The 13,070-nt window shown below is 42.4% G+C and overlaps 1 protein-coding gene across 1 annotated transcript in view; it reads right to left on the bottom strand.

The window, feature by feature from the left end:
* The window catches only part of TRPM8 (transient receptor potential cation channel, subfamily M, member 8), a 43,146-nt gene extending 30,589 nt beyond the window's left edge, over positions 1–12,557 (bottom strand). The window contains 7 exon segments of the mRNA XM_009587343.1: positions 9–53; positions 1,127–1,301; positions 2,490–2,662; positions 3,010–3,187; positions 7,880–8,036; positions 10,806–10,879; positions 12,468–12,557. Coding sequence (XP_009585638.1) covers positions 9–53; positions 1,127–1,301; positions 2,490–2,662; positions 3,010–3,187; positions 7,880–8,036; positions 10,806–10,879; positions 12,468–12,557 — 892 coding nt within the window.
* Positions 12,558–13,070: the final 513 nt, after the last annotated feature.

The following is a 13,070-nucleotide window of genomic DNA, read 5'->3' as shown; positions in this document are numbered from 1 at the left end:
CCCTCCACCTTGGGCAAAACACACAATTGGAATCTTCCCACCATAATTAGATTCTGTGAAACATGCCAAAAGAAAAAGGGAAAAAGATTCAACCCATTAATGCAGTTTGAACAACTCATTTTTCCTGAGTTCAATGAATAATTTCCAAGCAGTTCATGCAGACACTCCAATACTAGTTTACTGTTGATTTGGCCAAATCTATTAACAGCTCTTCCTGTTTTTAATGAAAACTCAGTTTTGGCTAACATTCTGCATAGCTGGCTTCAGACACCCTTCTCCAACAGATGCTTTTTTCCTCCTAACAATCATAATTTTTACTAGCTCCAAAGTCCCCAAAACATGTGATTTTACTGTATTTGCCTACTGCTTTGACCATTTTGAGTCTAGGTGCAAGGTTCTTAACACAAGCTGAAGATTCACAACCTCTGACTTCACGTTGCAATTGTAAACGAAAACTAAGAATCCCGTAACTCTAGGAGCTCATGTTCAAGAGACATACCAAGTCTCATAATGATTCTGGGTGCTTTGTCGTGACTAAAAACAAGTATGCTTCAGCTGAGGTACACAGTTAAAAAACAAACAAACAAACAAACAAACAACCACCAAACTTTAACTTTAAAGAATTTCCTGACAAGCCTTTTGATTTTTTTCTATTTTGGCAAAGAAGGGGCTGAAAGAGAAATTATCTAGGACCAGCTTGCAGATGGATCAATCACTCTCACAAATGAATGTTTTGGGAAAAGCCTAATTTAAGCTCCTTTGTAGTTGTGCTTCAGCTACCTGGAATTCAGTGCCAGGTGGGAAATACATAGAAGGGTCAGCTTCCAACAGATAGCCCAGCAGGAAGAGAGGGAATGGCTGTATTTCTGAACCGGACCATTTGCTGTGTCCCATAAAGGACTATTGTCACATACAGAAAGGAAGATGAGGGAAGGGGTATTGCTCTGAAGAAGCCTGGTTGTTCCTGAAAGTGCTCAAGATGCAACGCAGTTAACACATCCCTTCCAGCTCAGCATCCAAGGAATGCTACCACTACTCTTTTGTTCCCAGAAAATCACTGTGCGTCAGCCCCAAAGCATGCAAGGACTAAGGAGAAGGAGGTCTGCAACCCGACGCCCACACCTACCTGGGATAACCTGCTCCGAAATGTACTTTTCTAACTGAGTTCGTACTTTTGCCTCTATCGTGGGGTGTCCATGGGTGCCATTATCAACCAGTAAGAGATGGGTGTGATTATTATCCAGGCAATAGAGGGGGTCTCTCTTGAGATCATCCATTATGTAGTGGGCCAAGTAGTACCCCTAGAAGCACAAGCACAGCGTTTAACAGAGATCCAAGGGCAGAGCATGCACAAGCCTTCAAGGACAAGCCAGCGACAGCTGAACCCTTAGCCACCAACTATTCCTCGTTAGTTAGGAGTCTGGATTTCCTGACTCAAGATACTGTTCACTGGCAGTCCCAACAGCAGCAGATGCCAGTGAGAGAAACCCCATACAAGAGCACAGCATAAATATTTGCAGAGAAAATTTTTACAAGAGCGGCCTGATTTGCAATGATCCTCTCATAACTTCACTTTGGCCAATGGAACAGTGGAAGTTATTTGCAACAGTTTAGTCCTTTCAGAGATCCTGTTAAGCAATGCATGCTTCCTTCAGCTACCAGAAACATTAAATCTGTGGCAAACTTGCTTTCAAGACCTCACAGACTCACAGAATTTTTTAGGAAAGGACCTCTTGGGATCATCTAGTTCAACCCTCAAACCTTCTTAGAGTCCTCAGTAAACTAAACTGCTTTTCTTTATCCGGCAGGATGGTTTTTAGATATATTCCATAACATCTAGTGGACAAAAGACAAGGGTATCTGCCAGATGGGACAACAGTATCGATGAGCAAGATCCGTAACAGCAGCAGCAGGTACAACATATCTTAGCTCATGTGAATCCCCACTACAGGCTACTGTGTAGGGATTTTGCAGCAGCTAGAATAACCATAGAAGACGTTATTCCCTAATACTCCGCCAGATATGAAATTAGCACAGCTGAACTTCCACACAGACACACTAAGCCCACAGCTAAAAACACATGCTGGCCCCCCCCACCAGGCCTGACGTGTGCGACCATCTCGAACATGAAAAGAGTTTTGTTTCCTCCTGTTCTGGGAAGAGCACCTGATGTTTTGTCTCACTGCTACGTACATTGAGGAAAAGCTGGTCCCAGGTTGAATTGTTTAGGACACAGTGGATCAGGCTAAGCGGACAGATGTGCTTCTACGTTAACATTGCACTGGAAAGCATTCTGCTGAGCTCTGCTTTACCAGAATGTACAAGCAGAGCTTGACTGACCGCTCAAGTGAGTCATCACATGGCTGATAGCAACAGCCTAGCACGGATACTGTTATTGCTGAGAGCAGCGGTCAGTCAGGGACATAATCTGTATAACTGACAGCCAAGCCTCCTCTTTGTTTCCCAACCAACCCGTATACATTTCTTACGTCATTATCACCACTGCGAATCAGACTTTCTCGGTTGGAAATCATGCCCCAGGCTGCTATGCCAATGGCTACCACGTTCTCCTCTGAGCTCCGACTGATGGTGTTGTCTCTGACCACTTCCCCAATGTACTTCATCAGCCCGTAATGCGTGCCTCCTGTGAAAATCCAGGCCCCTGGGGACAACATGCAATAACCTGGGAGAATGTAGTGGAATACCCACCCTCCTAATGCATTTCTTTTAAGATACAACAACCCAATCCCCTCTCAAGACCTTACCTCAAAAGAGGCATTTATTCTTCAATTAAACACAAACGATATGCTACACAACTTACCTTATGTTATCATGGGCATCCTGATGACTAGCTCTCAACCCTGGAACTTCCAAACTGTTAGGTCACATGTGCACCACTCAAGCAGAAACAAATGAATGCTCTGCTTCCCTGCTGACCCTCTGAGCTGCTACCTCTCCAACAGTATTATGCAGCAATAAAATAATACAGACACCTATGCAGGTCTTTACCTTTGGACTGGGCAATGTAGATCAGCCTGCTGAATATCTTGCGCATCCGGGGCTTGAGTGCAAAGTTCTTTGCGCCCCCAGTGACAGAGATGACAAGGTTAGGGGTTTTCAGGTGCCAGTGCTGGGTCATGAGATCATAGAGTGTTTTGGAGTCTGTGTCGCATGACAAACGGATGTACTTGGGTGAAAGAAAAGAGGAGAAACAAATAAGCAAGAGATAAATAGTGATAGCTGGGAACAGACCCGGACTTGCATTTTCTTCTCTAATGTACATTCTTATTCCAACAACCGGTAGACAAAGGGTAAAGTGATGATGAATCAGAGCTTAAGTCTTTGTATCTTTCTTTATCCTCCGCCTACAACCAGACACCCATAACTAGGACTTGTACGGTGATGTCCTCTCTTGATCAGTGCTCAGGTCTGGAGGTAAGGCACAGTTTTATTGCGAGCAGAACAAAAGTGCTACTGTCAGACCAGCAGCATAGTGAAGAAGATAACTGCTGGCCCTAAGATCTCCCAGCTCACCATTTCCAGATTCAGCCCAAAACTGCAACCTGCACCTCCAGCACCCTGGTCAGGGGGTAGTGCAGTGCTCAGGTTGCACTACCACGTTCTGCCACGTACATCTTTAATTTGGCAGAAGCTAAATAGTGTGGCCCCAGAAACATGATTTTTGCTATTACTAGTCAAAGTCCACAGGCTTTGTACTGAACGGAGAGTGCAATTCTCAGGATCTCTTTGGCCTGAGCTGAATACAGTTGTGACAGTAGATGCCTAGCAGTGTAATAACTCTTGTCTACATTTGATTTGCTTTAGGTTATGACAGTAACAAATAGTTATTCTGTGGGGATTGAACAATTTACAACCAGAATAAGAGGTGGCATGGAAGAATACAGACACCAAATGACAGAGGTCCCAGTCTGTAAAAACAAATCACAATGGCCAATGTTGGTCACTATTTGAGTGCAGCCTTGTGAGTCAGGTAAAACTATTTTTAGAAATAACAAATACAACCAAAAGAACTGTATAATTCAGAAAAGAAAGAGCATAAGCAGACTGTCTTGAGACAAATAGGAAGAACTCTAAGCACACCAGGACCGACAAGGATGGGATCCCCGTGATCAGTACTGAAATCGTCCCTTCAGAGACCTCAGGAGTCAGCATAAAGCCTCCAAACCCTCCTTCCACTAGAGGAAGGCAAGAGCAATGACCTTGGGATTCAGAGGAACATTGGAAGGATGAACACAACGCCGAGGATGTTTACAGTGTAACAATTTTAACTGTTACAAAGCTATTTATAGCTTGGATTATGGATTAGTGGATTGTTCTAAGTGAACTACTAATAATTACAGTCTTATTTTGATTACACTATTAAAGCCTGAATTTGACTCCAGGCGCCATGAGCATGGTGTCCCTATCATAACATATACCCATAAGAGCATTTTAAGTTAACACATCACAACTTTATCAAACTTGTAGTAAAGCTTTAACACTGTACAAGGATGCCAAAAAGTACACCAGACAGATAAACTGGCTTCAGATGGGCCTACCATCTCTCCATTTATGTAAAAGGCTCTCTGGCTTTTTTGCTATGCTATTTAAGAGCCCCTTTGCAATTTCATCACTGTTAGTAGTTTAGTGTGATGGGCTTTTGGAAGACAGTCATGGCTATACAATCCATACCAGGGGATGAAAAGGAGTAACTTTGACCTGAATCACAGTGGATTTTGTATAGATTGCCCAGTATTCGCAGGAGAGCAAAACCAAGGAATTAGTTTGAGGAAGAAATGTCCTATCTTGAGAAGCATTTAACTTGAACTAAAGAAGGTATTCTTCTGTTCCAGGACGGGTTCCCAGGAATAGTTATTGCATCTGGCTCAGGACAGCACATCACAGAGGAAGCCTAGCAGGCTTCAGTGGCTACACAGGAGAAGGGTCTCCCACAGCTTCTGCTCTCAGAAGCATCAGCCACATGCAGCCTTGGGTGTTTTTCGGGAGAGGGTCGCCCATAGGAGAGGGGTCGCCCATGCCAGAAACATGAACTGCTCCACAGAGCCGGTAAGCCATCCCCACAGCAAATCTTGTTAGCTCTGTAGTTAGAAGGCATTTCTCCTAAACCCTACTGATAACACAAAGTACCTTGTGTATGACTACCTTTGTACAATCAACAGTTAAGGTTTCCAGCTGAATGACTTGTTTTCATCTATACAAGTCATTTTCATCTATATAAAGCAAGTACCAAATAAAAGATGCTGAAGCTGACTTGCCCGTACAGCTTATCTTGTTCTCTCATACATCATCATGGTGTATAATTGCAAACACACTTCAGTTACACCTAAGTTTCATTCAAGGTTCCAGCAACTGTTCAACAAAGGACTCTTGCCACCTCCGGAGTCCTTTGCAGGCTCTACTCAAGCAGGTGAACCCCTCGGTTCAGCCAGTTTCTTTCTCCGAGGTACAACGGTGCCATCTCCTGGTACAGCCGGCTAGTGCACCCCAACAATCACCGATCCAACCCTCAAACACAGGCGATGCCAAATGTTTCAAGTAGCTGAACTCAGAAAGGTATTCAGGAGAAGCATTTTTGAAGATTGAGGGCTACCAGACCATAAAATACAGCAACTGCAATGCCCTTGGACGTTACAGGAACTAAGCAACACTGCAAAAGTAAGAGTGTGCAAGCAGGACTTACTAAATGTGGAGATTTTATTGGTCTGTTCGCATCTAATATTTCTGCTCAGGACTTTTTAGGATTCATCCATCCGAAAAAATACAATGCGGGATATAAAACTTCCCATCCCTCATTGATAATAGTCTGCACCGCTAAGGTTTCCTTGGGTTTAAAGTTCTCCCCACTGTGCACATGATGGAGAGAAAACATTTTGCAATGTTTAAGACCAGCAGGTGCCTTGCAATATAGGGAATGAGAATGTGGAATAGCGACATAACACCAGCCAATGTGCTGATGGGATGGATTAGCAGACTTACAGCATTTGAACAAAGCATGCTCTGAAACATGCACAGTGGCCTTGAGAGTCCTCGTGAAACAACTATGGGCACACAAACCAATTTCCAGGGTGGGAAGGGAAACACAACATGAGGAAAGAACATTTAAGCTCTGAGAACTCAGAATTTTTGCAACAGAGCAAATAATTTCTTATTTCATCAAAGTACACAGCAGCTTACAACACAGTAGTATAAAGCTAAAATATGCATATCAACAAATATGTGAAGTACTTGAATCTGTTTAACATGAGTCAAAACCTTCAGTCTTACTTCCCACCCAAATGACTCTCGTTTCTGCTACTTTGCATAAACCAAACCCAATTAATTTACATAACACGCTCTGATTTTCCTCATTTATTTTGATTGTCTCAAGCAAGCTGCACTGTCAGTAAATATCAGTCATTTAGAAGAGGCAGATGAGCTCAGCCACATGTGACTCCTCACACGGTATCAGTATAAATCATCAGAAACAGCAACACCAGCTATTTTCTTCTTTCCACCCCTCCACTGTCCCCACACCAAGGAAAAACACGGGGTGGAGGGGGAACCAAACAGAATAAAACCTCTAAAGTTCCACTGATATCTTACATCTCCATTGAATTTATCGTCATTGTAGGATCTCCACCCTGGAAAATACTCAGTATTCAATTGGTTATGGACCTGAGCAAGCTGGTCTGTGTGGATATGCTTTGAGCAAGAGTTTTGGCTAGAAAATGCTGGAGACCCCTTCCAAACAAAATTACTCTATGGGGGTGTGGGGCACACAAGCCCCATTCCAACATCCCGCAACATCCTTCAGAGTGTCCAGTCCAAAGCATAAGATATGACTGTATGGAAAGGAGCACTGTACATCCACAGACTGCAATGATCTGCACACAGAACAGCTAGGGAGGAAGGGAATATAGGTCAGCAAGCTCTGTAGTCAGGCGTTGGATGACATGCGCAATGTTAAAGCCATTACGAAGCATGAATGATGATTTTATGGAGTAGCAAGCAGGTACGTGGAGCTTCTGCACTGAAGAGTACAGATCCTCCAAAGAAAGGTCTTGCATCCCTAGAGATACAAAATCCCTATGGTTATCACCCCATGGATCCTGCTGCACCTTCAAAGGCAAAGCATGTTACACATGCTCCTGTCCCATGAGTTGCACTGGTGCGCACCCTCACACCATTTTCTTTCTAAAGTGTAAATTAGTCCACACTAGAAAGGCGCAATGTTCAAAAAAACAGCCTTGTCTTGGTGTTAAAGTCAGACAGTCAGGAACAAAGCATCTTTATCAGGAGCTTGATCGTTCAGGCACTTAAGCTTATCTCGTCGGCTTCACCACTAAAGATGGGTAAAAGGGTGCTAAGTTGCTCCTCAACACCATGACATTCAGTATAGACAGGAACTACAAAACGGCCATGGGAACTGCACACTGATATAGTCAGGGTACAGAGTCCCAGTAAGAGACATCACAGATCTAGTTTAAAATTATTGCCTCCTAGCCCAAGACCTTCAGAACTGTATTACAGGGCAATTACAACAAAACTAGCTACATGAAAAAAGAAAAATAATAATTGAGCATCACCCTCATTCACCCATTCTTCTGCATGCCTGGAAACAGATAACCTCTTTTCACTCCCATCATCAGCCTATGAAACAAATAACACAGAAAAAATTATTCTTTGTTACCTATTATCAGGGCTTGAGAAATGAGCCTGTCTCCTTTGTAGCCTAACTCCTTCCATTCCCATTAGAATAAAATCAACTATAGCGTCACCTTCCCTACTTTGCAGGGGCTTCCACTGGCCTTGGATTCAGGACTCTCAATATGGCTCACCCAACAGGGGCCTGACGCATACCCTTAATACAATCACTTACCTTTCCTCTTTTTCCCATGTTTTCAAACTGAATGTCCCCAAAGGCATCCGTAGGAAGTTCCTTAGTGTGCTTCTTGTAATTCCATTTTTCATTGGTATTAATCTGAGTGCCCTCTATGTGTTGATTTTCAGGGTATCCACATTTACATAAGTTGCCCCTGAAAGAAGAGTGAATAGGTACGAAACCCCACGGTTATCATCCTGAGCACAGAAAAGTAAGCTCCGATACGTTTATTAACAAGAGACAGGAACTTTTCACAGCTGAAACCACCTTCAAAACTTCTGCTCAATCAGGACATTTCCAGGGAGTGTTATTCTGCAGCAAACTCGGAGCCAGTAGAATACAGGGTGCCTACCGTGGCAGTCACATCAAGTGCAAAGTCTGGGAGCAGGGTTGTACAAAGACAACAAGCCAAGCAGCAGGTGGAGCTACGGAATCAGCTGTGCGTGGGACTCTACTTGTATTTGCTGTATCACAAATTAACAGCTAAAAGGAACCAACAACTCTCAGCTGAGAACAGCATCTAATCATGCTTCCTCCTCCTATAATCTGCTTCTGTCTAGCACTGGGCAATGGAGAGAGATGAGCTGACACTTCTGGATGGGCCTTACCTATGTGACCTCTTTCATTATCACATACCAAGTTAGATCATCAGCAGCTTAATTTGAAACCCTACAACTGTGCACAGAAATGAAAAAATGAACCAGAACTCGACATCAGACGCCACCAGAAGTAACCTCATCTGCTGCTAGCCTGAGATGTACAAATGGTTTCTTTCCCTTTTTGTGCTCTCAGCCAGATAGGAAGAGTTCACGAAGATGATTACTAAGTGTAATCACTTTCCATGCAAACCCAGGGCCTGACTGGTGTCTAAGCATGCCTAAGACATATTCACATCAAGAGGGAATGGACATCTGGTTTCTGAGCAGATTTGGCAGGCAGCTTGCTGTGTTCCCCCACCACCACCCCTGTCCGCTGCCCAGCATGGTGTGCAGTCACTACCAATGCCCTCCTCACCAACACTGAAATTGCATCAAGGGGAGGAAGAATCTGCGCTTTGGTTGTGCGGGACTAGTTGGGAAGGCTAGGAAAACTCTTTTCCTAGGAAAAGCTGCAGCACAGACCATGAAATCTTCTGCATAGCCTATATCCCTGCTTCCTCAGAGGGCATGGAAACAGGGTCCTTGCTTATGAAAAGACAGGGTTGACTGACAACTGTAGTCAGCCAAGTACAGTAAGCATTGTCAACAGCAACAGGAGGGAGCAAGTGTGGCCCCTACAGTCTAAGTTAACAAGTAACATCAGGTAAACACCTGCACAATGTTAATTTTGCTAACAGCACAAAAAAAGTAGATGGGGAGACAAAGCAAGAGGAACAATGCCATTAACAGTACTGTGCAATTTGGCAATATACGGGGGGGAAGCATCGGCCCAAAAGGATTAAGATGAGGACATAATTTGTGTGCTTACAGTGATCTTTATAGTTAGCTTGCAGACTGCAAACATGAGATTGAGTAACGCTCTCCGGTGAATATTGCTGTAAAGGTAAGTCACAGCATGCCTTGCCTCTCTGAAGGAGAAAAAACTTACATGGTTTCTTCTACTCCGCTGTAGCTTGCAAATAAAACCAGCTTAGCTTAAAAATAGATAGACAAAAAAACCTAGCAAGTTTAAAGTATGACTTGCAATCCTTTCCCAGTGGGCTTGTAGGAAGCTGGTAAGAACCAGCTCTCCATCCTTTGTTGGTCCTTTGCCAGACATCCCATTTTAGATGGCAGAAGAGGACCCTAAGTAAGACTTTCTGAAATGAGACTAATTTCCCTCCCCCTCTCTCTCTCTCTCTCTCTCTCCAAGGCATTTTTCCTCACAGCTTCAGAGGAGAATGGAGTTACTGAGCTCTATATTAGGACTTCTGCAGCTGCGTTAGTTTGATCAGTTTTCTTCTAGGTTACAAAAAAAACGGAAAAAACAAAAGCATTGTTATGGTCTTCAAACTTACATTGCATAAGTACTTGTGTCTGAATACAGAGCAAGTATAATATCCTATCTTAAGAGAACATCAGCCAGAGCAAAACCTAGTGGCTGTATCTCTGCTGTAAAGGCTTGCTCATGGAATTTGTGATTTGGCTTTAAAAGGAAAATTTAAATTATGCAAAGCTCTGACACATCCATACATTGTTATACACCAATACCAGTGCTGGTACTGCATCCCTAAAAGCACTTATATATTGCCACAATTATGCTTCAAATAGGAAATTTGATATTAAAGCCCTTTAACAGAGCTGCTGGAAGGCATGCTGACAGGGTCAGGCCCCTAGTTTTGCATTAAGTTAGTTGTGGAGTAACTCAAACTGATATATTTCCAGTTTTTACACGAACTCCTGACAGTCTAGAGCAATGATCTCCAAAGTGGGGGGCACATTAAGTAAACTTTAAAAAAAATTAAAAATAGTGTTTATTTCATCTTTATCTCATCCTTTTTTAATTGTTATTTTTGTGTATGTTTTATAATGTACATAATATTAGTACAGTAGTAGAGGTACATAGTTTATAAACAAACATATATTGGGGGGTATGTTCAAAATTTTTTTACTGATGGGGTGTGCAATCAAAATCGTTTGGAGAGCACTGGTCTAGAGCTGAGAAAAGCACTCCAGGGCGCCCTGTCCGGCCATCAGACCTCCAGCTTTTTTGACCATGACTGCAGAATACCCCAAGCATACGCAAACAAGCCAAACAAACAGCGCCAATGAAAGGAGATGCACAAGCGAGACTGAGGTGAGGTTGCACTGCTACATTCAGACTCTTAACAAAAAACCAAAAAGTTGGCTCCCCGCCCAACCCCTGTCATATGGCTTAGTAGGCAGAAATACCCTCAGCTCCCAGCCCCCAACGCCTGTAAAACCAGAGAAAAACGTCTGCTTACATTGACTTGGTGTCTTTTGTAAAAAAGACACATTCTCTCTTCTTAAAGTTTTCTTGAATGAAGTTGACCAAATCCTTGAAAAAGAAAAAAGAAATTACTTCTGATAACTCATAAAACAGGAGAAAGCTCAGAAACAGCATAGCCAGTTTAAACACAAAGTAAAACTGGTGCAAATTCATAAGTCTCCTTTCTCAAAGTGGATGGTGCGATGCAGCTTGAAAGTACTGATGGGAGTCAGGACACAAATCACTATTGAAAATCACAAGCAGGCATTCCAAAAAATATGTGACATCAATATTTTTATATCTATCAAGCACAATATATATTAAAGAGGCAAAGGCATGGCTTCCCCCTCTAAAAAAAAATCTTGAACACAAAACAGATTTGATATCCTAAGAGTTGCTGGAGAGCCTATTTTAATTTCAGCTTTTAATCCAAAAGACCCACATAGAAAACATCTTACTTGAATTCAGTGGCATAATATGGTTAGCTGTAGAGCATTTCTATTTGCATGCGTTGCCATGTTTCCAAATAACTTGCAGCGCTGACAATATTTTTCAAACAGTGGTTAACTCTGGTCTAGATACTGCTTAAAAGGCTATGGCAAACACTGCTTCTTCCCAAGGAGAAAAAAAAAAAAAAAAAAAAGACGACATTAACGTCCTCTTGGGTAGGGGCTATTTTCATTCAACACAAAAAGACGCAGCAGGAGACCTGAATAACTAAAGTCATGCTTTATGTGAGCTCAGTGGAATACAAAGTCTCTCCAGTTTGTTTAACCATTAACTCTCATGTTAACCTTGAAACTCCACAAGTGCAGGGGAAGATTTCAAACTTGGGAAATGCAAATTCATTCCTAATCTGCCTCTGCAAGCTGGGAAAGCAAAAAAAGTTTCTCACCTGCTGATAAAGGTTTAGAGAGTTGGGTTTTTTGTTTAAGCACAGCTTGGATTTGCAAGCCAAGATTTAGCTTGGGATGAAAAGGGAAGACATACAGCTATAGTTAAGTTTAACATTTTGACAGAACACTTGTAGTTAAACAGCAGTTAAAGGAAGTTATTCCAAGGGGAAAAGCATTCTTTGAAAAGGACTATAATATCCAAAACAAAGAAAATGGGAGAGAACATAATTAGCCAGTAAAAGCCACAATGATGCAAGACCAAAAAAATAAAAGGGAGGGGGAAACCACTTGCTAAGGACCTAAGAGCTAGTCATTAGGCCTCTTGCAAGCCCATCAGAAGCAAGAAATCTGCCAGACAGTCGCTGTGATCAGCAAATGATTGAGGCTTTTCAAGAGTTGTTTAACATAATTATATGTTGTCTGCCTTTGCCGTCAAGTTGCATGAAGAGGTTGGGGTTCTTCTTTATAGAGACAGAGGATTTGTCTCTAACTGAAATGTGAAAAAGGGTTTAAAAACAGAAGTGACTAAGAATGTACAATAAAGAGTTACAGGGATCAAAAGGAACACAATACATCCTTAGACTTTCACCATGTCAACAAAGCACCGCTACTGCTCAAAGGGTCACTGCCTAGGAAAACTTCTCCATAAAGGGAAAACTGAAAAATCAATCATCCTTCTCCTGACATGACCTAATTCATAACCCCCGGGGCCCATGCCCAAGACAACACCCAAGCTTATCAAGGATGTACCAGATACTCACGGCATCACTGCAGGACACGTCTATGCTGCGAGACATGCTGGAATAGAGGAGTCTGGAACTCTCAAAATTGCCATTTCTTCGGTGTCGCATGGTGCCCATAGAAACCTGAAAGAGTATGGCAAAGGGGGAAATGAAGGAGCAATTGTCATTTCTTTCAGTAGATAAAAAACAGCAAGGACACTTAGTGCCCTTGGAAGGCAAGGGAGAGGTTATTCGAATCCAGCATAAAGTATATTAGAAAGTATATTGATTCCTAAAATGTGAAACTAACATTCAGAGACAATCTTTTCTCTTATTTCATACCACAAAGAGACTTTCCTCTCTCTTTCCCCACTCCAAAAAGAACTCTAAGTCAACATGCTTTGAGAAAGGAACACACCTTATATGTCATCCCATTCAATTCATTTTTCCCTTCCCATCTCTGATGGGCGCGCTGAGCAACTTGAGCTATTCAGTGTTTCTATACAATGAGCAGTTCCTAATCCAGTGTATTTACAAATTAAGTGGAATATTAAGAAGAAACATTTCAATCACAGAGAAAACAAACTGGAGTGTAAAAAGAAGTTGGTCTGGCAGTACGCCAGGAGCTTAGGGTAGATGCAG

The sequence above is a fragment of the Fulmarus glacialis genome, unplaced genomic scaffold (genome assembly GCF_000690835.1).
Source record: "Fulmarus glacialis isolate BGI_N327 unplaced genomic scaffold, ASM69083v1 scaffold1081, whole genome shotgun sequence".
In the NCBI taxonomy this organism is placed as follows: Eukaryota; Metazoa; Chordata; class Aves; order Procellariiformes; family Procellariidae; genus Fulmarus; species Fulmarus glacialis.
This window is presented reverse-complemented; position numbering and strand designations above follow the sequence as displayed.